This window comes from Protopterus annectens, chromosome 8.part0, assembly GCF_019279795.1.
Source record: "Protopterus annectens isolate FY-2018-M chromosome 8.part0, PAN1.0, whole genome shotgun sequence".
In the NCBI taxonomy this organism is placed as follows: domain Eukaryota; kingdom Metazoa; phylum Chordata; order Ceratodontiformes; family Protopteridae; genus Protopterus; species Protopterus annectens.
This window is the reverse complement of record NC_056741.1, coordinates 1,643,280,391-1,643,304,907: the sequence shown is the minus strand read 5'-3', so window position 1 is coordinate 1,643,304,907 and position 24,517 is coordinate 1,643,280,391. Positions and strand designations below refer to the sequence as shown.

General features: G+C 42.2%; 1 protein-coding gene across 2 annotated transcripts in view; it reads right to left on the bottom strand.

The window, feature by feature from the left end:
- Window positions 1-24,517, bottom strand: part of ACAD8 (acyl-CoA dehydrogenase family member 8) — a 599,439-nt gene that overhangs the window by 215,000 nt on the left and 359,922 nt on the right. For both annotated transcript variants that reach the window (XM_044081167.1, XM_044081168.1), the window contains exon 7: window positions 1,863-1,998. In XM_044081167.1, the coding sequence (XP_043937102.1) occupies window positions 1,863-1,998 (136 nt within the window). The remainder of the gene's footprint in view (window positions 1-1,862; window positions 1,999-24,517) is intronic.

Below are 24,517 nucleotides of genomic sequence, written 5' to 3'. Positions count from 1 at the left end.
CAATACAGTGTCCCTTAGGTGTCACAATTGTGTGGAAAGTTAAATTACCAAAAATGCAAACAGCAGGGACCTATACAAGTGAGATCTCTTATTGAGTGGAGCATTACTGCTGGTGGGTGGGACACGTACGATTGTGGTAGCTAATCTGCCTGCATCACAGAAAGCACAACCAACAGGGTTTGTCCTATTGTAATTGTGCTCTTTCAATATTTTTTAATATAATAACCATCTAGTTGAATGTATAGATCTCTGATTACAGATACGATACTCAGTTTAGCTTATCTAAAGTTTATCTTTCAGGGACGAAACATTACACTTGCCACCAGAATCATAAAATAAATAAAAGACTTCCTTTAATAAACTTCATAGTTATTCACTTTTTTTTAGATGCTCTGTAAAAAGAAGCACTAATTTCCCTAAAAATATGCCTAATCCATAATAACAGACTTAAATTCTATACTAATCTACAATAACAATATACATATTTTTGAGCTGTGTAAACAAAATCCAAGATATTCATATTAAGGTACCACTATCAGAACGAAAGAAAAAAGGAACATGCTTAAAAAATTAAGAATGCAGACCTCTGGACATGAACCTTGAAGCACACAATTACTTTACACTGGTGACAAGGTCTTTGACCGCATCAATAAATGTCTAATTCAAGTACAAACGAAAACTTCTACTGGGTTCATGTACCCTACATAGTGTCACAAGGAGCCAAGTCAAGCTTTAAGCTTTTGGGCTCTCTTAATTAGACACTTTAAGCATTCTTCCAAAACTGTACATACTAACCTCTCAAACGTTTAAGACAAGTATACTATATCCATATCACTTGATAATGAGCGAAATACTGTTAAAATTCAAATATCTGTAGTTTAATAAATATCCTCTAGTAAGAAAAAAAAAAGATACAAACAAAAAAATACTAAGTATGGGGAATGGTTAAATAGAGCCTCTAAAAAGCAAATTATGCAAAGGTTTTAGTGATTACAGTACACACACTCTTGCAAAGAGTAGATGGTTTAATCCCATAATCAACCAATTGGGAAACATTTTCTATTTTTATACTGATTCCTGCAAGTTATTTTCCTTTGTATGATTACTAAAGACCAAGTCTGTAAGGCAGACATGCGTAAGACAGCAAAGAAAGAAAGATTAAAATGTCTCTATCATTTCTCAAATTAAAGGTAGGTAAGGAGTGGCATTATTTCATTGTTTAAGGTACAAAAACATTTCCCATGGTTAGCCTTTTTGAACAACACACAAACATGTGATAAGCCTCTCCTGAACTTTAGGAGATCTATAGAGCAGCACTAAACTGTCCATAAATATTGCACTTGTCCTTGCCTCTGAGGCCTGGCTCATAACTAAAAATTGTCAAATTGTCTTGCATGAGGGGAGCACTTAACAACAAAAGAAACTATTAAACATCAACGGCGAATGGGTCATTCAGAATCCAGTGTTATGCAATTCCTCTAGAAACAGTCATGCATTTGGTCTAAGCATATGAAAGAAGCCCTTTAAGACTTGAACCTAAAATAGACAATAAACTTTTTATGTATGCATTTTAGTTAAAAGAACCTTAAGTATTTGTCTGTACTAGTCTCCATACACCTATTTTACAGTGTAAATGAACAACTCCATTATGTAATTAGAGCCTAGGAGTTTGAACCACATCTTACTCTAAAAGGACTTTCCAGAATTCCTTCATAGTGTTAAATCGATCTTTACACTTATACAATCCACATTATATGAGGAGTTTCTTACAATTGAACCAGAATCTGCTACAACTTTAAGCAGAAACGGTCCGTTACTCCATTAAGGCAAAATTGCATACTGCATGTCAGTATTTCAAGTACCTATGTTAATTCGGCCTCCGTTAAGTCCATGCATTGCAATATTAAAACCTTGTCCCTCTTCACCAATTCTATTCGTTAATGGGATAGCGCAGTCCTCGAAAACTACAGCTCGTGTTGGCTGAGAATTCCATCCTACCTGAAGGGAAAAACAAAGAAAGAGAAGCTATAATCACAATGCTTAGATTTCAAGATGCCACGGAAAATAATGAAGCACTGATTTAACAACATGAACATAAAAGTACTTTAAAGGGTCATCATCATTGTTAAAAAAGCATGCAATTTTCAGGTGATCAAAAACATGAAAGCACTTCAGCTAAAATAAATCAACAGCACTAAAAAGTAAGATGCAGCCAATTCAAAATGGAATTATTTCAAACAGTCTAACTATAAATAACTGAAAAATACAGTTGGGTAAGAACTTAACAAAATAGTAGATGGATGTTCTGCTTATCACTGTTGCAGTATTCCTTACAACACAGATATCCTGCAGAGGACAGCTGTACATCCAAGCCTGCATACCAAAACCTTTGGACCTTCCAAGCACGTTAGATCAATCTCCTATGTCCAAGGCGTAAAACACACAATTGATAGACAAGCTCCAAATCCGCAGAAATGAAATGCCTCAGGAGAGCAGGAGCAGCTAATGAAGAAAAGAGTTACATTCAGAAAGAAAGAAAAGGATACCTCTTGGTCAGCAGGAGAAGAAAAAAATCGAACACAGGTAAGGAGGAGGGGACAGAATACCACAACAATGATAAGTAGGAACTCTACTGTTGTGGTAAGTTTTTACACAAAGTACAGTTGTGTCCACTTACCATAAATGTAGATGTTCGAGTGTATTCACTGTTGCAGTCATCACATTTGGGTTATCTGCTTGCAGTAGCCCTCAGTCAGCCTGATTAAAGTCTTGGGTCCTGCGTCGGTTGCTGTCCCTTCTTCCATGATGTCTGGTTGTCAAGGGTATAAAACATGCAGCAGACTCCATTACATCCGTTTTTCTTGCCCCAGATGTCAGATGCCCCCCTAATGGGAAGCAATTAAATCTATAAATATACAAGGTTATACCTCCAACAAAAAAGCAAATACACCAAAAAGCTTTTAAGCATAGTAAAGAAGAGTAGAGGTACAGCCAAAAGAAGTCAGGGGGCTGGAGGGAGGGTAACCAAGACTGCAACAGTGAATACACTTGAACATCTACATTTATGGTAAGTGTACACAACTGTATTATGGTTCTTCATTTTTCACTGTTGCAGTCATGACATTTGAGTAGATTCCCAAAGCTAAGGATGGGAGGAGGAAATCAGATAGCATTAGGACCAGCTATAAGGCCCTGCAAGACTGCAGTGGCAAAGCCAGCTCTGGATTTAGAGAAAATTCGCAGATGGTAATGCTTGGTGAAAGTATGTACAAGAACTCCCGGTAGCAGCTTCTAGGATGTCCCTGGTAGGGACGTCTCTGAGAAAGGCTGTAGAGGTAGATGCAGCCTAGGTTGAGTGGGGTCTGATCCCCTATGGGATAGGTTTTCCATTGTGCTTGTAGCAGAAATGAATGAAATGGCCTATCCATTTAGAAATGGTTTGCTTTGAAATAGCCTTCCCCTCCGCCCTGCAGCAAATGCCACCAGAAGTTGTCCAGATTTCCTTTGACGATTAGTCCTGTCCAAGTAGAATCTAAATTGTCTATGCACATCTAATGAGTGCAGTATCCGTTCCCCTTTGTTCTGTGGCTTAGGAAAGAAGGTTGGCAAATGAATGGACTGATTAAGGGCCACACTGGATACCACCTTGGGCATGAAAGAGGAATTGGTCCTGAGGGACACCCTGTCCACATGAAAGATGATGAAAGGCTCCACTGCCATAAGGGCCTGTAATTCAGATACTCTTCTTGCTGAAGTGATTGCTAAAAGGAAAGCTGTTTTCCAAGAAAGGGATTTTAAGTCTGCAGTAGCAGCTGGCTCGAAAGGGGGAAGAGTAAGTTTCTCCAATACAATGAACTCTCCTGGGTGGTCATAAATGTTTGGCCCCTCTGAGGAACTGCTTGAGCAGTGAATGAGAGAATAAAGGGCTGAAATGGCTGAGGCGTAAATTCTGATGGAGGAGAAAGACAGGCCCTTGTGAAGCATCTCAGTTAAGTACTGTAAAATCTGAGGTAAATTGGGTACTGCTGTGCTCATCCCTTGAGATTTATTTATTTATTTTACATTTGTTGACCGGGCTAGTCTAGCTAGAGACATGTCCATTTTCAGTAGAGGCCTGGGGAGAAAAGCTCCAAGAAATCATATAGAGTTAATACAAAGTTAAAATAGAAGTTATTACAGATATTATAAGAATAGTAAATATTGGGGAATTTTTTTTTTTTTTTTTACACAAGTAGTACAAATTAGAATACTCAAAGTGATTGGTTCTGGGTACAGAATCTTTTCCATTTTTCAGCATAAGGTTTTCTAGTACTAGGCCTCCATGCCTCTAAAATAATATTTATCACTGGTTTACTGAGGGATGGTAAAGGAGAGATTAGGTGATTAGCCAGGCTGCTAGATTCAGTGTTTGAAGCTGAGGGTGCAGAATCTGGTTCTCCTGCTGAGACAACAGGGTAGGAGTCTGAGGCAGATGCCATGGGGCCAACAGTGACACACTGTGCAACAGGGGGCATATCAGTGTTGGCGTGGCCAGTCCGGTGCAATCAAAATCATCCTTGGTTTGTCTAGTTTGATCTTTAGTAGTACTTTGGAGAGCAGAGGCAGAGGAGGAAAGGCATAAACTGGTATTTTTTTTCCAGCTGAAGGACAGAGCATCCACTTTCCAAGCTTGTTTGTGGGGAGTCCTTGTGCAAAATTTGTCCAATTGATAGTTCTGGGGGGAGGCAAACAGGTCTATATCTGGGCACCCCCATTTGCTTGTCAACATGTTGAAAATCCTTGGTTCCATTTTCCACTTGTGTGGGTCCATGAGGTTTCTGCTTAGTTCGTCTGCCAGTGTGTTTAGTTTTTCTGGCAGGAATTGAGCTTGTAGATGCACTTGGTAGCTCAGGGCTGTGTTCCACAATGCCATGGCTAGTCTGCAGAGGGGGTAAGAATGTGTGCCCCCCTGCTTGTTTATGTACCACATAACAGTGGTGTTGTCCGTCTTTACCATTAATTGTCCTGGAAGAATGTAGTCCTTGAAGGCTGCCAGAGCGTTCTGTACAGCTAACATTTCTTTTTGATTGATATACAGATGCATTTGACTTGGTCATTTGCCCTGAATGCATTTCCCTGCCAGGTGAGCCCCCCATGCATAGTCTGATGCATCTGTTAGGGTTTGGGCGGCATGGGGTAGTGTGAATGGTAGTCCCTTGTTTTGGTGGCAGGCCTCTCCCCACCAAAGGAACTCCAGGAATAGGCAAGGTATGATAGGAATCATTGCTTCTAGATACTGAGAATGTTGACACCATAGGCTTTTTAGATACCATTGTAGTTTCCTCATATGCAGTCTTGCATATGGAATTAGAAGAATGAAGGAGGCCATGAACCCCAAGGCTTGTAGTATTTGCCTTGCAGATAGCTTTTGTGGCCACTTGTCTGAAGTAGGTTGTCAAATGAATTTGTTTCTCTGGCATAAGGAAAGCCATCTGGGAAGTTGTATTCAAGCTTGCTTCCAGGAATATAATTTGTTGACAGGGTACCAGGTGTGATTTTTTTTATTTATGGTGTACCCCAGACAAGTTAGCACCCTTTGTACAAAGGCCAGATGCTCCAAAGTATGTCCTGGCTTTCTGCCTGAATTAGACAATCGTCCAGGTATGGGCATATTTGAATATTTCTTTGCCTGCAAAATGCAATGACTGGAGCTAGGCAGTTTGTGAATACCCTGGGCGCAGTAGATAAGCTAAAGGGCAGTGCAGAGAACTGATAGTGCGTGTAGCCTGCTTTGAAGCGTAAGTATCTTCTGCAAGATTCCCTGATTGGGATGTGCAGTTATGCATCCTTTAAATTGAGCGTTGACAACCAGGCGTCTTTGCCTAGCATAGGGAGCAACTGGTGAAGAGTCAGCATCTTGAATTTTGGAATCATCAAAAAGGTGTTTAAAGTAGACAGGTCCAGGATATGACGCCATGCGTTGTCTTTTCTGGGTACCAGGAAAAATCTCGAGTAGAAACCTTGTCCCTTTTCCTCTTCTGGTACCAACTGAATAGCCCCCATGCTTAAGAGAGAAGATACTTGTGTTTGGGCCTCTGCCCACTGATTTGGGGGTAGATCTGGCCACCCACTTGGTGTTGGTAATGTGTGGAAGTGAAATCTGTATCCTTGGGACACTATATTTAAAATCCATTTGTCTTGGGTAATGAGTTCCCAGTTCTTTGAAAGAAGAGCAATCTTTCCCCCCCCAAAGGGGCAGTCAGTTGAGAAGTGCTTGGCAGTTTTAAAAAGAAGTCATTGAGACAGCTTACCATAGGGGGAGTTTTATTACTCCCAGATTTGGAAGTGGAGGCCCCCCACTACTTAGTCCTGTGCGTACCCTGGAACTGAAGCCTAGAAGCTCTGCTGGCTCTGGGTTTCGACTGAGAAGGTCTGGAAGAGGTAGGAAAGGACCAATTCTTAGAAGGCCAATGCCTACTAAACAGTGGAAGTTGTACTTGAAAATAATCTAACAGTTTGCATAGATTTAGCTTTTTCCTCCATTTTTTAAGAACTTCTTCTGCCTTGTTGCCAAACAGGCGGTCCTGGTTTAAGGGAGCATCCAGTAATTTTGCTTTAACATGATCTGGCAAGGATTGCTCCTTACGCCAAGCATGACTTCTAAGTACAGACCCAGTTACAGCAGTCCTGAAAGATGCCTCTAGTGAATCAAATCACATTGCAAAGTATGTTTTCCAACTTGTTCAGCCGAATGCAGTAAATCCTTATTTTCATCACAATCAGGAATCAACATAATTTTCTGTTTAAGCAATCCAATAATGTGCTGCTGATACTTTAACATATGAAACTGGCAGTTTAAGGCTCTAATGGCCAAAGTTGCAGAAGTGTATACCTTTTTACCCCATCTATCCAGTGCCCTGGAGTCTCTATCAGAGGGGGTAGGATTTCTGGCAGTAGTAGCTTTAATGCCCTTGGGTCCCTGAAAAATGGTCTCAGGATCTGCAGTAGGATTTTTAAAAAGGAACTTGTGAGAGTCAGGGACCTTGTAATATCTATCAGGTTTTCTAGGAGCAAGAGGTAGAGAGTCAGGGGCCAAGCTAGATTCTGAAAAGGCATCATCAACAGTGTCTAGTACAGGAGGTATGGCTAAAGGCCTGTGCTGGGGCAGGAGTAAGAAATCCCTAAGCCTCTTTTTAGAATCAGAGAAATCCTGACTTTCCCAACGAAAATGCTCCCTGAGGGTATGCAAGGTTTCACCAAGAGATAAATCCTCTGGGGGGGATGCAGAGGGATTAGAGTCCTCAGCATCAGAATCCTCATAGGTAGATAAGGGTAAATCTTGGTCATCAGAGGAAATAGAAAATTCAGAATCCTGATCAGAAGTATCATAAGCAAACTCAGTCCTAGGTCTCTTACAGGGGGAAGGTTGGCTTTCCCTGATTAAAGTAATAAGGTATTCAGCCATTCTTATCATTTGTTTTTTTAGGCATAGAGGTCTGGCCATGCAGTCGGTGTGCCAGTTTTCTAGGCATGGTTCGAGTTTTAGGCCTTCAAGAAGAAGATGGCATTGGTTTAATACGCAAGCCAGTAGGCCTGAATACGCCCTTAGAAGCTGGTGCCTGCACAGCGGCTCCAGACCCATCCAAGGTAGAGACATACGCAGGTTCCACAGTTGAAGCATCTCGTGGCATACTGGACTCCGAATGGGTCACAGTAGAGGCCTGCGAATCTGAAGTAGCAGGTATCAGGGGCTGCGAAAGCGCCTCACTGAGTACCGGCGAACTGGCGACTGGCTTAGGAGAAGCGTCGTCTGCAGTTTTGGACCACAGCAGCCTCTGTCTTTACCTTTGCGTTTTTCAGAATGTTGGTAGTCGGATGGCTTACTGAAGACATATCGGGATAATTGAACCGAGCACCAAAATATTTAGAAGCGTAAATATACCAACGACGGATAGTTTGTGGTTTAAATAAGGCATAAAACAGACAGCGAGGTACGTCGTGGTCAGGGTCTAGGCAAGGAATACAGTACGAATGAAAATCTGTATGAGGTATTTGCTTTCCAAAAGTAATGCAATTATTTACTTTTACTGACATCGGTTTAGAGCAAGAAAAAGTTTCCCCAACAGGGTACTTGGCTTTAAGTTGAAGACTTCGGTTCTGAAACTCGAAAACAAAAATTTCAGGAGTCGACCGACTGGCACTTGCAAACTGCTTCTGCTTCAGGCACCGCATGACAAGAAAGACTGATGTAATGGCATTGGCTGCATGTTTTATACCCCTGACGTCACAGAAGGGATGCAGGACCCAATACTTTGTTAATCAGGCCGACTGAGGGCTACTGCAAGCAGATAACCCAAATGTGATGGCTGCAACAGTGAAACACGAAGAACATCTGTACTATGTCCTTCCTTAATCACTGCTGCAGTATTCCTTACAATAAGTAGACTACAAGAACTACAGTAAAGTATGGAGGCAGAAGGAACTGAGGAACCCTCTGAAAATCCATGGACCTCATAAAGCCTTGCCCTAGAAATTGCATCCAACTTGTACTGCTTAGTAAAAGCATGCACAGAAGACCAAACTTCCAAAATGGATCTAGCATCGAGACTCTTGAAAAAAGCTTCAAAAGAGGCAAACACCCCTGCAGAATGAGCACAAAGTAGGAAGCTGCTTGCCATGAAAAGAAAACAAAATAAAAGAATTTAGAAATCCAGTATGAGATGGCTTAGTCAGAAACAGCTAAATCCAATTTCTTGTGTTGAAAAGCTACAAAGTTGCTCAGATTTCCCAATATCTTTAGTCTTGCCCAAATAATATCTCAGCTCTCTATGCAAATCCAATTAATGGAGAATCCTCTCACTACTATTTTGAGGAGACAGAAAGAAGATGAATGGTCGGATTCAAAAACACATCAATGACCATATTAGGCATAAAAGTAGGACTGGTTCTAAGAAACACATTGTCTCTGTGGAAAAAAAAAAACAGAAAAGGAGGAAATGCCACATCAGTCTAAAGTTTAGAGACTCTCTTGACAGAAGTCAAACCCACCAATAAGATGGTTTTCCAAGTATAGAGTTTTAAACAGGAAAAGGCTGATGTCAATTTACTAAGAGCAGAGTAAAGGCTCCAAGGAGGAGGAATTGCTTTTCTTGGAGGTCTAATATGAAGGATACCTTTTAGGAACTGTTTAACCTCAAAACTAGAGGAAAAGTAGTGGCTCCAGAGGCAGACAAATAGAAATGGCTGACAAAATGAGCTTTAAGAGAAGAGCATGCTAGACCAGAGTTAAGCAAATTGGACATTAAAAGAGGGTTGTGTTCATTTTTGTGACACCAAGAAGAAAATCTTTTCCACTTTTCAACAAATGATTTTCCACAACTAGGTTTTCTGGCCTCCTGCAAAACCTGAAGCATGTCCTCAGAAATCTAGTCAATAAGGTGTCAAAATCCTGTCACCCAGAGTCTTAACTGTATGGTATCAAGGCCCTATCACACAGAGTCATCTACAGGGTGTCTGTCACCCAGAAAGTCAACTGTAGGCGGAGAAGATGATGGTGAATTAGACAGCCTTATCATGTGTGAGGAGGCCCATCTTTTGAGGTAATGTGCGAGGATTGCCCTTGGCCAAATGAAAAAGTAGAGGAAACCAATGCCAAATGGGGAATCAACCATGATAATGTGTAGGATCTCTGGCAACAGAAGAAAAGGGAATAACCATACAGGAACATCAGTCTCCAAGAAGCCAGAGGACTTGGCACTCTGGAACAGAACTTGGGAAGTTGTCTGTTCTAAGGGGAGTGTGGAGAAATTAGACACGGTTATTTGTGCTAGCATGTCCGGTCAAGTTTTTGTAGATAATTTCAGATTAACCTGTGTATTATATGCTATGCCTGCATGACTAGCTATGACACTATAAATAAGGTTTTACATGTTGATTTATAATCTGTTTGTACAGAATATTTTAAAGATTTGAACTATGTCCTTTTACATTTCTAACTGCACATTTGTGACAAAAGATTCTAAAGGCAAACTGCTCAGATTCAGCTGATCTGCAGATGATGTCATCGGAATGTTGACAGTTGATGTGCGTTACTGTCAGAAGCTGAAAGACAGGAAGGAACTTTAGTAAACAGCTGTTGGTTGACTTTCAAAATATGAAATGAAAATTATAACTGGAATAGTTGTGACAGGCTAGTCTGTAAAAGAGCCTGCTGAAAACAGATGAAGTCAGTTGTCAGTTACAGTTGTCAGCTGTCAGTTAACAAGGACTCACCAAGAACTGTAAGCTTGCCTTTGCTCTGTTGTAGCAATTTAGTTCAGATCATGAGCAGTGTTATTTAGTCAGACAGAAAAATTATAACTAATCAGAGTTTTTTTTCTAAATGGTGGATTTCTATCCTTTAGTACTGATTTCATTTTCCTGGTGACTAAGTTCTGTTTGTTTACTGGAAATTACTGTTTTACATTTTTAATCATTTTGTTCATTATTAAATATTTTTATTAGCTTACATTGTGGCTGGTCAATCAGTGTTTTCTTTAGTGATTTGAGAGTGCTTACACTTGCCTTGATAACTTCCCAGGCCACTCTGAAAGCTTGGCTGCTTAGGTCATTTGCACTATTTGTTTTAATATTTATTTTTCATAACTGGACACCCCTTTAAAGGGCATGAAGATACTCTGTTTGGTGGCAGCATTACAGTATTATTTTGGGGAAGGGACACAGCTGGAAATCTGTGTCAGGGTTTCCCAGAAGTGTTTGGATGTGTGAGATTTAATTTATATGCGAGTGTTTCGGAGTTCTTAAACTGGGACACATTGCTCTGGGGTGTGTAAAATAAGAAGTTATGTTTGGGGTGGACAGAATACAATCCAGTCCCAGGTTACAGCATGTGTTCCTGTTGTGCTCTTAGGAGAACATTGTGGAATATTACTCCTGTTTAAGTGACAGTCTCACAGTGGAGTCAGTACTGAGGATGGCGGCTCCTCAGTTACAAACCCAGTCTAGTGGGAGATATCACCTTATTTGGTGGCAGTTCAGTGGGATATTACCTGAACGTCACAGGCAGGCAAAAAGATCTACATGAGAAGTAACCCAACAATTGACAATGTCCAGGAAAATCCTCTCTGTGAAGCATTCACTCATGAGGATCTGCCCTGGATCTTCTCAGACTGTCTGCCACAACATGTTCTGAGGCAATATAGACCACCTGAGGATGAATAGAAGGCAGATAGCAAAAATCCCATGCTATGAGGGCTAGTCTGCAAAGATGCTAACACTGGAATCTGAGAAAAGAAACTATCTTAGGATATCGCTTACCCTTTAAAGGCTGCGTATGATGTTTATTTACAAAAGGGGCCATTCATGGATAACTCCTCTGATATTTAGGCATAGACAAGAGGAAAATTTGTTTAAGATCTTGCATAACCTTCCCTTTCTCTTGCAAAGCTTTAAAAACATTTGCTGCAGAAGAGCCAAACAAATTGTGGGTACCCAGAGGAGAGTCCAATAATTTCACCTTCACATCCTCAAGGTAAGACTGCAACTAAAACCAGGAAAAACTCTTAAAGACCGACCTTGACACAGCCATCCTAGATGAAGGATCATCAGTATTATAGTTGCATTTAATGTAATGACAAGCTACTTTGGAAGCATAACCCAGCAAAGAAAGGGTCATCATCTTAGAATTAGACTTAAGCATGCCAGCGAACAACCCCCACAACCACCCCCATTTTAGCAAGGGCAAGCACATATCTAGTCATATGTGCCTGGTAACTGCTGGCTCTGAAAGCTAAGGTGGAAGAGGTATACACCTCCTTACCCCTTACCATACCTATCCATCACTCTATTATCCGTGTCTGATGGTAAGAGTTTGGAAGAAGCAAGCAGCTTAGAAGGTTTGTCAGTTGAAAGGGAACTCACAGACGGGTCTGAGGAGGGATTCTCATACATGAGCCTGTTTGAGCCTCAGGGATCTTACAGAACCTGCCTGTTTGTTTTAGGAGCAGGAGGCTGAGATTCAGGAGCTTTGGAAGCAGATGTAAAAGTGTCTAAAGGTGCTTCCAAAACAAGAGGAACTGCAGAGATTCTTGAACAATACAACTGAAAGAAATCACAGTATCTCATCTGGGAACTTTCCCAATGAAAATATTCTATTTTAATAATGGTATCCCCAAAAGAAAGTTCTTTAACAGAGCAAGTCATGGGAGAGAGTATCCTCATCATCAGACCCTAAGGCCAGAGAAGAATGACTCTGGCAGGAATAAGCAAAATACTTCTCCTCGGAATCCAAATCATCAAACTCATCAGAAGAATCAGTTATCCCTAGGTCTTTTAGAGGGAATGGAAGAAAATACAGTTCAGGTGTACAGATTCAGAAACCATGGTCCCTTTAGTGAGTAACTTCAACCACTGATTCTGTAAGTCAACAGAAAGGGAAGGCAGATGGTTCTGCAGGGTCTTAGGAACAAACGCTTGGCAACTGGTAGTTAATAGTGCTGTATTCACCAAGCCTGGCAGTACAGCAAACCTGTTAGAGGACAACTTCAGCTTCAAATTTACTCCCTCTCACACCAATCATCCCCCTAAAATACACTCAAACATAACCCCTCCAATTATAACTAGGAAGCATGTACTGGTTGCGCTCACTAAAGCCAAGAACACATCCTCAAAGGGCCCCAATAACATACCAGGATGCCTCCTGAACAGTTTAAAATATGACTTATCAGGACCTCTGCAGTCATTATTTAACTATAGTAAGCTTTATGCCATGTGAATGGTATACTGCAATGGTCATCTCCCCTCATAAGGAAGGACCTTCAACAGATCCTGGAGAGTAATGACCCATTAGACTGACTAGTCTTTGCAAATCATAAAAATAATTATCATGGAAATAATAAATAAGGACATAGAAGACATCCAAACATGGAATACATCCCAGTTTGGCTTTGTCAAAGGAGGTCATGCCCACTGAATCTGGTGGATTTCTTTGAAAAGGTCACTAAGGCAATGCAGGATGAAGAAAACTGCATACTGCCTACCTAGATCTGGCTAAAGCATTTGATGCAAAACCTCACTCAGGCATCGTCTACAAACTTATGGAACTAGGCATAAACCCCTTTATAACACACTGGATAACTAGCTGGCTCACCGATAGGACCCAGGAGGCTAAATCGGTGAGGCCACCTCCACACAGAGACTAGTCACCAGTGGAGTCTCACAGAGCCTGTGTTAGGCACACCCCTCTTTGGCTTCTAATTTGCAGATGTCAAAGTCAATGTCAAAGGCCTCTGGCTAATCAAGTTCACAGATGATTGCAGACTGGGAGGAGTAATTGAACCCCCCCCCCCAAGGCATGAACACCCTTCAGGAAGGTTCTAACTAGAAAAACTTGGTGCCAAAGCCATAGCATAAAACTCAATACCAAGAAATGCATTATAGTATAATTTGGAAAGTCTGCCATCCTGCCTAACTAAGTCATGAATAAAATATCCCTAAAAGTGAATGCACTAGTTAGTGATCTGGAACTCATGTAGACAGTAACCCAGCCTTCAACCAACATGTGTCCAAGTTAGTAAGAAATTTCTATGTTACTTATCTTTTAAACAAGCACATGGCGTCTAGGTCCAGAGAGATTGTCATACCACTGTACTTGGCCTTCATCAGACCCATCATAGAATATATACCACCCTTTGGTTTATACCTGGCCAGACACATGCAGCAACTGGAACATCCACAAAGGTTCTTTACAAAAAGAATACAGGGAGTAAACACAATGTCCTGTGCTGATTGGCTCAAAGCCCTGTCTTTACTCGGTACCATACAGACTTCTGAGAGGTGATCTTAGCCTGGCATACAAGGTGCCCCTGGACCGTTTTGATGAACCTTTTGCACATCTGTAAAAATAACATCAGAACTACAAGATTAAAAGACCTAAATTCTGCTTGCAAAAACAGAACATGTGTGAGAGACAGACATGTTTCTCACAGAATTCTCATTCTCTGGAGCAGGCTCCCTACCGATGTGAAGCAAATTTCCTCCCTATCCCTATTTAAGTGCAACTTGGACCAATGGATAGGCAAAAAAGAAATTAACCCATAGTCTGGCATGCATGTTTCTGATGGACAGAAGCAGTCAATACATCACCCCCTATATATATCAAATTTGTGGGTTACATTTGGGTTGTACACACAGGCTCATAAGTATCCTAGTGTACCTTACACCTTGAATGGATATCCCTACTGTATGGAATACTGCAACAGTAATTAAGAGGATATCATACACTTTAAATACACTTTACATGGGAATACAATGGCCCATGCTCTAAGCCAGCATCCAGGGCAGTTATGGGACTAATGACATTATGCAATACTAATACAATACCTGGGAATTTTTCACAAACAGAATATGTGCAACTGCTGGTCTCATTCTGAATTAGGATTCTGTGTTTCTTCTTCAAAATTCCATACTAGTAATTAGCATTACAATTATAAAATGCTTTGTACTGTAAAATAACAAGCTAAATTAAGCAGTGAATGTTTGGCTCTGCTACAGAAGCCAGCAAAAGAAAGTTGGGTTCTTAATCTAACATTTTCACTTGGTAAGACAGCACAAATGGATATTTTATGACAACCATGCTAAGGTTAAAGGTAGACTACCAGAATGGTTGCACTGGAATAAGACCAGAGTCTGCATAGCTCCCTGTAAGACAGAGAAACAATTGGGAAAAAAAGCAGGTCATAAGCATTCATGTACACCCTCCCCCATTAGCATACAGCAAACAATGTCCCAAATAAAAGACAGAAGGGCAAAAAAGGGAAGCAAATGGCAGGACTAGCCACTGAAAAAATAAAAAAGTGAACATAAGGTGTCAGAAGAGAAATGGTGGAAGTATATGCAAAATAAGGCTGAGGTCCAGCAACAGGTGGAGGGGTCCGCAGAAACAAAAGCAAATCAGACTTGTGTAGAAATGTTCCAAAATTAGTGGAACATTAACAAAGTACATAAATACAAATAACAAGATGCAACCACTAGAGTTGGTTATGTCAGAATAGGCCAATGTCATATAACCCACTCAGAGATGTCTGAGAAAAGCACTTGTAGAACTGGAGCTGTTACAGGAACACACAAAGCAAAAACTGGTAGAGATGGAGCATCATTCAAACAAGGGAAATATTCATTTCACTGTTACTCATGAATAGACAAAAGGGAAGGACTGCATCAAATGTATGAAACCGTGTCTAGGATAACTGACTGGCATCTGGGCAGTTGACATGCACACTGAGTGAGCACACAAGGTGGACTATCGCACTAAAGTAGGTTCTAGGAAGCACAGATGTTGGTGTTGGTAAAATCTAGATAATTTAGACAGAGCACATTCTTTCCACATTGTGACAATCACAATAATTAAAACTGGAGAAACAAGATGTATGCTGATAATCATGGGTCTATAAAAGCAATTGGCCATCATTGGGGATTTGCCCTTTTCCCCACTGTAGTGCGATCCCAGAATTTGTATATTTAGTTAGGGGGGTGTGGGGGGCGAAGCCCCCACTTTGTAGGGTTTGGACGTTTGTTTTTTGTTTATAAGGCCAAGCGCTTTTTTCCCCTGGGAAAAAGCCGCTGATGTGCCCATTCGGTGATTACAGGGTTCACTGTTTACTTGTCGATGAAGACGTGTTCGCTGAACACATCTTTCGATAAGATAATATAGACCCGATAATCACTACTGTATGCAGAGTAGGATTAGGAGAAATGCTTTTATCCCTGGCATTAGAAAATGTATAGAAATGCAATTAAGGGTCAAATTATTGCATCTAGTGCTCCACAGAGAGTCTTTCATCCTATTGAGACTAAGACGCACAGTGACACTCAAAAGACAAAGGAGAACCTAAGGAAGAAATGGGCTGAGTGGCAGGATGAGATGCGAGGAGAAGCCGTGGTTGAAAAGATCACATTATTTAAAGGAAGCAAACTAAGTACTCTATGAAAGTAGTAGAGTCAAAATCTCTGTTCAAGTTTGATGGACTCCAATGACTACTAATACTGTTTCTGTGTATTTTACATTTGTTAAAGTAAGTAAATGTAAATGTGGGAGGATTATATAAAGAGTGAAGAAAAACAAAGCAAAGTAAACATGCTAGAAGGTTCGAGAGATGGGAAAAGAGCAGGTAAATGAAAGGGGGTGAAGATGGGTATAAAAACCAAAAGTTCCCAGCAAGTCTAGACAAGGCTGCTAGAGAGACTGACCTACTGGCCAGCTGTGAAATTGAGAAAAGATAAGTGTTTATTCTCATTTTTTTCTGCATTTTGATTTAATATCTCTTTAATCTGTACGACTGTACTTATTCTTCTTCTTGTTTGTCCCCACCCACTCTCCCTGTTCTTGTTTTAGTGTTGGTGGCTCTGGAATTGCCCGCCCCTCCTGTATGTCTGTATTTGAACACTCCTCCTGAGTCCATCTCATTTGCTCATTTAACCAAATACAGTGAGATCATATTCTGAGTCTAATGTTCACTCTACATAATACAGAGAGAAGATTTGAGAAGGCCAACCCACTTAGGTTCTTCCTCTCTCCTTGCACTTTACTAACAAAAAAAAAAATTAATCTGCTTTTACTGTATTTGTGTTTCCTCCTACTTCATTTTGCTTTTGCCTCTTCTTAAAAGTACTCAGTTTTATTTATTCTGCTGCACTTATTGCTGCTTGGTAGTAGCCTGATTAAATTGTAACTGTTATTCTAAGTCTTTTGGTTTAAGCACTTGGGCTTCATACCCGTTATTTTATATTAAGAAGGTTTGTGGTCTGCACTGTTGTGGGAGGATAGGTAGCTTACATCCTTCTAAGCTAGGAATTGCTGACTGAAAGCTCAGTGTCCGCTATTCTAAAAGTGTATTAGTTCTGGTTTAAGCAATTGGGCTTCAGGCCAGTTATTCTACATTAAGAAGGTTTGTGGTCTACACTCTTGTGGGAGGAGAGGCTGGATTCTGCCCTTCTAAGCTGGGAATTTCTGGTCACAGGCTTACTGTGCCTGCTTATTCAAACTATTTTTTTATGAAATTGGTGCGCCTTGTTGCTGTAGCATAGGACCAGATTCAGGCCTGCTGAATCTATCTATCTATCTATATAATATATATATACTTGTTTCGCACCTTTCTAAGCTAGTATAGTCCAGTTTTCAGGTTAGTGCTGAATTCAGGGATGTGTTACAAATCTCTGTGTTTGCCTATACCTTACTTGGACAGAAGGAAGTTTCTCTGTTCACCTGTGAGAGAGGGGAGTTTTGAGCAACCTATCTGTCCCTGGAGGAGTGGTTTCAGCCCAGAAAGTAGTAGTTTATTGGCCATTTTGGGCTAATTTCTATCTTTTTCATTTCCCTGCTATAAAAACCGCATTTGCCCGGTTTTGCATGCCGGGCAGTGCCGGTTAGCTAGGGTATAACTATTCCCGGCTCCACAAAGTCTTCTCTTCAATTTTTCCCTTGGAACTAGACAAACTTTCAACTTAAGCACTCAAGCCATTCATTTCTCAGCCCGGCACTTGCTCAAAACTCATAGCAAGCACTTATAAACCCTAGCACTACAGAAGGACAAGGCTCTCTATTCGACCTTACCAGCCATTCAGTAAAATGGTTTACTGTACCTATCCAGGCATGTCCAAAGGGCAGTTTCAGGTGTACTCTCCAGTCCAACTGGTGAATCTGGACATTTTGAGGCAGTGTTACAACTGCCTCATGCACGCAGACAACCCTCTCCTCGTACCACCGAACACTAATACATGCGAGAGATGCAATTATACAGTCAAACTGGAGGCTAAGCTCTCCCAACCCAAGACCGTCAAGAGGAGAAGGGAAATACTGGCATCACACCACCAGTCTTCACATAGAACCATTAAACCAGCACCGGCAAAAAACACACGTAAATACACGAAAAAATACTCGGAGGCTCTAAATAAAAATATGCAAAAGCAACAGAGCCCTCCAAAGCAGACATCCAAGCAACCTCCACCCCCCCAACACAAACCATGAAACACATACTTCACAAAACCAGTGTGCCACCAATCACAGCCCTCAAGGCAAAACATACCCAACATACTAGTAATAGGTGACTCTACAGTCAGGCACACTGACGTCCCACTCACTAGGCTGAATAAGGAGAAGGTTACTGTTAGCTGTCTGTCGGGTGCCAGGATCCAACACTCAGGTCACTCCAGAACAAGTACAAATATGACTCTGTCATTGCCCATGTTGGTGTGAATGACCTGATCCATACCTCCCTGGACTACATGAAGAGAGACATGGAAGAGCTCTCTGATCACGTAGCCCAGGCCGGTATGACCCTGACCCCGAGTAGCATCCTGCCCTCACCAAGAATGATACCACGGTATAAAGAAAAAATTATCAATTTCAACAATTGGCAAAGTTTCTGGTGTCATTCAAAGGGGATCCAGTGTCTGTCTGCCTGGGATGACATGCTCGACAAGCCACTCTGCTTCGCTAGAGACGGCTTGCACCTGTCACCCTTAGGCTTTCGAATACTAGCCAAGGCCCTTGCCACCCCCATAGTGCCTTTTTTATGCAAGGCTCAAAAGACAAACCCACCGCCGTAAATAGCACAACTAACAAAAATCTGAGGGTAATACTACTCAATGCCAGAAGTCTAAATCTCAAAATGCACACACTCGAGGCACTCCTCAGTATGGAGAAAATTGATATATGTGCAGTAACAGAAACCTGGTTTAAGGCTCCAGAGAGCACCCCAGCACTACCAGGCTACAACTCATACCATACATTTCGGCCACACAACCCAGACCGAAATACAAAAGGCGTGGGAGTATCCATATTCATCAAGGATACCCACACCTCCAGGTTAGTGGCACAGCATGATACTTCAGAGATTATCCACATGCAACAACGAGCAAAACTGCAACTCATATTGTAGCTTGCTACAGATCACCCACCATGTCCCAGGACCCCCATTCCGCATTTCTGGAAGCACTGGGTAACAAAGGTCCTACCAAACACCCTAACATTGGGTGATTTCAACTACCCAAATATTAACTGGGAGAACTACTAAAGTACCAACTCCCTTGCCCAACATTTCCTAGAACTTATAAACTCAAATGCCCTGGAACAACTGGTCAACACTCCCACCAGAGGTGACAACATATTGGACCTGGTCATCACCAACATGGGCGACCGGTGTTCCACACCGGAGGTCAACCCCTCGCTGGTTAGATCTGACCATAAACAAATCACTTTGAATATCCACATTACGCCCCCACCCCTGGACAAGGAAACCACCGTGAAAAACTTTCCAAAAGTAAACTTTGTGTTACTTAAGACAGAGGTGGAAAGCTTCAAAGCCCCCATGCTAAAGGATAACGCTGTCCAAGCTGCAAAATCCTTTACTAATGCATTCTACGGGGCACCTACAAGAATGCATGGATTGTGCTATCCCAAGCAAAACCAAGACCTCCTCTAAGAAAAGGAAACCAGTCTGGTGGACCCCTGCCATAAACAAGCTAAACAATAGAAGGAGGAAACTAGTACAGAAAAGAGTAAAATCCCAAAAAGGGAAGACATCCATGATCAGTATCAGCAAGAAACTACGATCCCTCATAAAATGATCCAAGGCGAATTTTGAAAGAAAACTTGCCAAGGACTCTAAAGATAACCACAAGGCATTCTTTAGCTATGTCAAGAATCTAAGTGGCAATGCTCAGATCTGCTCGGAGTTAGTGCAGAATGGCACAAAATACACTGAACCAACCGATATTGCCAACATCCTGGCAGACAGGTTCAGTGCAAACTTCACCCCCCTCTCACTCCAAAAGGGCCCATAACCATATCAGAAGAATGTAGAGCCCCTGAAATCACAGGCACTCGGGTTAAAATAGCCCTCTCCAAAGCCAAAAACGCAGTATCAATGGGACTGGACGGTGTCCCAGCCTGCATCCTACACGAGCTCAAAGACGAACTAACCCCTCACCTAAACACACTTTTCAAACTCAGCCTCTCCACAGGCTACGTACCCATAGAGTGGTGCACAGCAATGGTTATTCCACTCCACAAAGGTGGAGCCACAACAGACCCCAGGAACTATTACCCTATAAGCCTGACTAGCTTGGTCTGCAAGGCTATGGAGCGCATCGTCATGGAACTCATTAACAGAGACATTGGGAACCTCCAAACATTGGACCCTACCCAGTTCATCTTTGTTAAGGGCAGATCATGCCTCCTAAACCTGGTGGACTTCTTTGAGACAGTTACCAAGGCTATAGATGAGGGAAAGGTGGTACACACAGGCTACCTAGACCTCACAAAGGCCTTTGACACCACTCCCTATTCTGGTATTATAGACAAGCTCACCAGCCTGAACATAAACCCCTATGTCACAAGATGGGTTGCCAATTGTCTCACGGACAGAACCCACATGGTGAGAGTTGCAGGAGCTAGGTCTGACTCTAAACTGATTACAAGTGGTGCTCCCCAGGGCTCAGTCCTAGGACCCCTCCTGTTCGGCATATACTTCTCGGATGTACAGACAAGCATAGGAGGACTATGGCTGACCAAGTTCGCAGACGACTGCAAACTAGAGGCTATAACTGACTCACCAGCTGACACAGACATCCTCTAAAAGGGTCTCACTGAGACGGATACCTGGTGTCAAAATCATGGCCTCAAGCTAAATGTCAAAAACTGCATAGTTATTCCCTTTGGAAATAATGAAATACCCACAAACTACCACATAGGTGGTAGTCCCCTAAATACAGAAAATGTAATAAGGGATCTTGGGACCCAAGTAAATAGCAATCTCTCCTTTGATAATCACATTGCCAAAGTGGTTAGAAAATCCTCCTATGTGGCCCACCTAATCACAAAAGGGTTTGCATCCAGATCAAAAGAGGTCATTGTGCCCCTCTACTCATCACTCATCAGACCCATCATAGAGTACAATGCCCCATTTGGGATGTACCTTACAAGACACCTGCAACAGCTGGAAAGACCACAGAAGTAACTCACCAAGAGGATCAATGGCCTCAAACAGATGCCCTATGCAGCTCGACTGAAGAAACTCCAGCTGTACTCGGTTGCATACCGCCTGCTCAGAGGTGGTCTCTGCCTGACATACAAGGCCATGTCCAACTCAGAATTGATGAACATGCACCACCTAAAGAAAACCTTATCCCCTCGAGCCACATGCTCTAGGGATCTAAACCTCACCACAACAATAAATAGGACATGCTGGAGGGACAGATTCCTGTCCCAGAGACTTCCCATGCTTTGGAACAAGATTCCAATTTACATTAGGCAGAGCTCCTCGCTAGCAGTCTTCAAGAGAAACCTTGACGAGTGGATGGGAAACGAAGTTTACCCCAGGGATAACTTCAGTGGCTCTGCTGGACAGAGGCACAGGGAACTAATCTAAGGGGGTGGCAAAAGCCAACACATTCTGGCTAGGCTTACAAATGCCTTCGGGCAGACAGCCTAGTACCTACCTATGAGCAAAGGAGGCATCTCAAGCCACATGTGTTTGTGAAAACACGCACACACACATGCATACACAGCTGGATAAAAAGTAAATGACTGGCAGAAGAACATGAAATATAAGGTTAGGAGTTAGGAGAGGCATAAAGTACAGTTGTGTACCTGCCATAAATGTAGATGTTCGAGTGTATTCACTGTTGCAGTCATTACACTTGGGTTATCCTGCTGGCAGGCTACCCGCAGTCCGTCTGAATTCCAAAGTCCTGGTCCGGCATTGGTTGCTGTCGCCTCTTCCCTGACGTCAGTGCGCCAGGGGTATACAAGATGCAGCAGATGCCATTTTCTTCACTTTTTCTTGCCCCAGATGTCAGGTGCCCCCAAAAGGGTAGGCTAAAAACATTGCTTATAAATAGCATGCACTAAAATAAACATTACCTTCATCTACAAGCAAATACAACACATAGGTTGTATAGAATAGAGAAGCACAGATAAGTCCCAGCAAAGAAAGGGGGATGGTGGGTGGGTAACCTGGACTGCAACAGTGAATACACTCAAACATCTACATTTATGCTAGGTACACTACTGTACTATGTTCATCGTGTTTCACTGTTGCAGTCATTATACTTGGGTTGAATCCTAAAGCTGAGGTTGGGTGGCTGGGTCTAAATAGAATTAGGAGTGGCTATAAGGCCCTGCAGAACTGCAGTAGCAAAGCCTGCTCTGGATTTAGAGTAAAGAGGGAAGTGGTAGTGCTTTTTAAAGTGTGCACTGAAGTCCAAGTTGCAGCCTCTAAAATATCCTTGGTTGGTACTCCTCTGAGGAAGGCTGTTGAGGTGGGCTGCACTGATTTGCCATGTTGTGAATAGAAGAAACGAATGCAGTGTCCTATCCATTTTGTAATAGTCTGCTCTGAGATGACCTTTCCTTGTGATCCTGCAGCATATGCCACTAAAAGTTGCTCAGTCTTTCTGAAAGCTTTAGTTTTGTCCAAGTAGAAGCGTAGCTGTCTGTGTATGTCCAAAGAATGCAGAAGTCTCTCCCCTTTATTCTGGGGATTTGGGTAAAATATAGGCAAATGAATGGTTTGATTAAGAGCCACACTGGATACTACCTTAGACATAAAGGTTGGGTTTGTCCTTAGAGAAACCCTGTCCGGATAGAAAATGATAAAAGGTTCCACAGCCATTAATGCCTGTAACTCTGAGACTCTTCTTTCTGAAGTTATTGCTAGGAGCAGAGCTGTTTTCCATAAGAATTTTATCTCGGCTGTATTGGCTGGCTCAAAAGGAGGCAGTGTGAGCTTTTCCAAGACAAAGTTGAGGTTGCATGCAGGTATTAGTGCTCTTCTTTGGGGTCTAATGTTTTTCGCCCCTCTGAGGTACTGCCTTAGTAATGGATATGAAAAAATAGGCGGGTCCGTATTGTAATGAGCTGAAATGGCAGAGGCATGGATCATAATTGATGAAAAAGGATAGGCCTTTGTCCAGCATCTCAGTTAGGTATTGTAAAATCTGAGGAATATTTGGTACAAGGCATGTCAATTCCTTGTGCCTGGTTCCAAGCACAGAATCTCTTCCACTTTTTTGCATATGATTTTCTGGTGCTGGGCCTCCTGGCTTCCAGAATAACATCCATAACTGCTTTAGAAAGAGGTGTGTCCTGAATGGTTACATTATCTGCCATGCAGCCAGCTTTAGGGTTCTGAGTTGGCTGTGCAGTATCTGATTGCTTTGTTGGGTCAGCAAATGAGGAATGTAAGGTAATGTCCAGGCTGGGCCTCGAGACAAGCTCTTTAGGATTGGGTACCAGTGCTGGCGTGACCAGTCTGGGGTGATCAGGATCATTTTTGGCTTCTCTTGTCTGACCTTTAGGAGTACCTTGAGGAGGAGAGGTAGTGGAGGAAAGGCATACACTGTAAGGGTTTTCCAGCTGAATGATAGGGCATCCACTTTCCATGCTATCTTGCGATAGGTCCTTGTACAGAATCTCTGTAATTGGCAGTTGTGAAGGGAGGCAAACAGATCTATGTCTGGGCATCCCCATTTCCTTGTTATTATGCTGAAGATTTGTGGATCTAGTTTCCACTCGTGAGGATCCATGAGGTTTCTGCTTAGTCTGCCAGAGTATTTGTCTTTCCTGGAAGGAATTTCTTTATCAGTAGTTGTCCTGGATGAAGCAGATCCTTGAAAGCTGCCAGGGCATTCTGGACAGCCAGCATTTCTTTTAGAGAGATATGAAGATGCATTTGGCTTGTGGGCCATGTGGGCCCCCCCAGGCATAATCTGCTGCATCTGTTATTGTGTGCCTGGTAGTGGGTAAAGTGAAAGGCTGTCCCTTGTTGTGGTGACAGGCTTGTGCCCACCATCGAAACTCCTGTTGCAGGCAGGGAGTGAGGGTAATAAGTTTTTCCAGGTTGTGGCAATCTTGAGTCCAAACACTTTTTAGATACCATTGAAGCTTCCTCATATGCAGTCTTGCATATGGAATTAACAGAATGCAGGATGCCATGAAGCCCAAAGCCTGCAGAATTTTTCTTGCAGATAACTGGGTTTTTGTTGCCAACATTTAGAAGTAAGAAGTCAGTTGCCTTTGTTTGTCTGGCATGAGAAAGGCCATCTGGGCAGTTGTATTTCAGCTTGCACCCAGGAATATTATCTCTTGAGAGGGTACTAGTTTTGATTTCTTTTTGTTTACTGTGTACCCTAGGCAAATTAGCAATCTTTTTTACAAACCCCAGATGCTTTAGTAGAATGTCCTTGTTCTCTGCTCGAATAAGGCAGTCGTCCAAGTAGGGATATATTTGAATTCCTCTTTGTCTGCAAAAAACAATTACTGGTGCCAGGCATTTTGTGAAGACCCTGGGCGCAGTAGATAAGCCAAAGGGCAGTGCAGAGAATTGGTATTGAGCCAGCTATGAATCTGAGGCATCTTCTGCAAGATTGTCTGATTGGGACATGCAGGTATGCCTCCTTTTAAGTCCAAGGTTACAAGCCAAGCCTTCTTGCCCGGCATGGGCAGAAGCTGCTGCAGAGTCAACATTTTGAATTTTGGAAC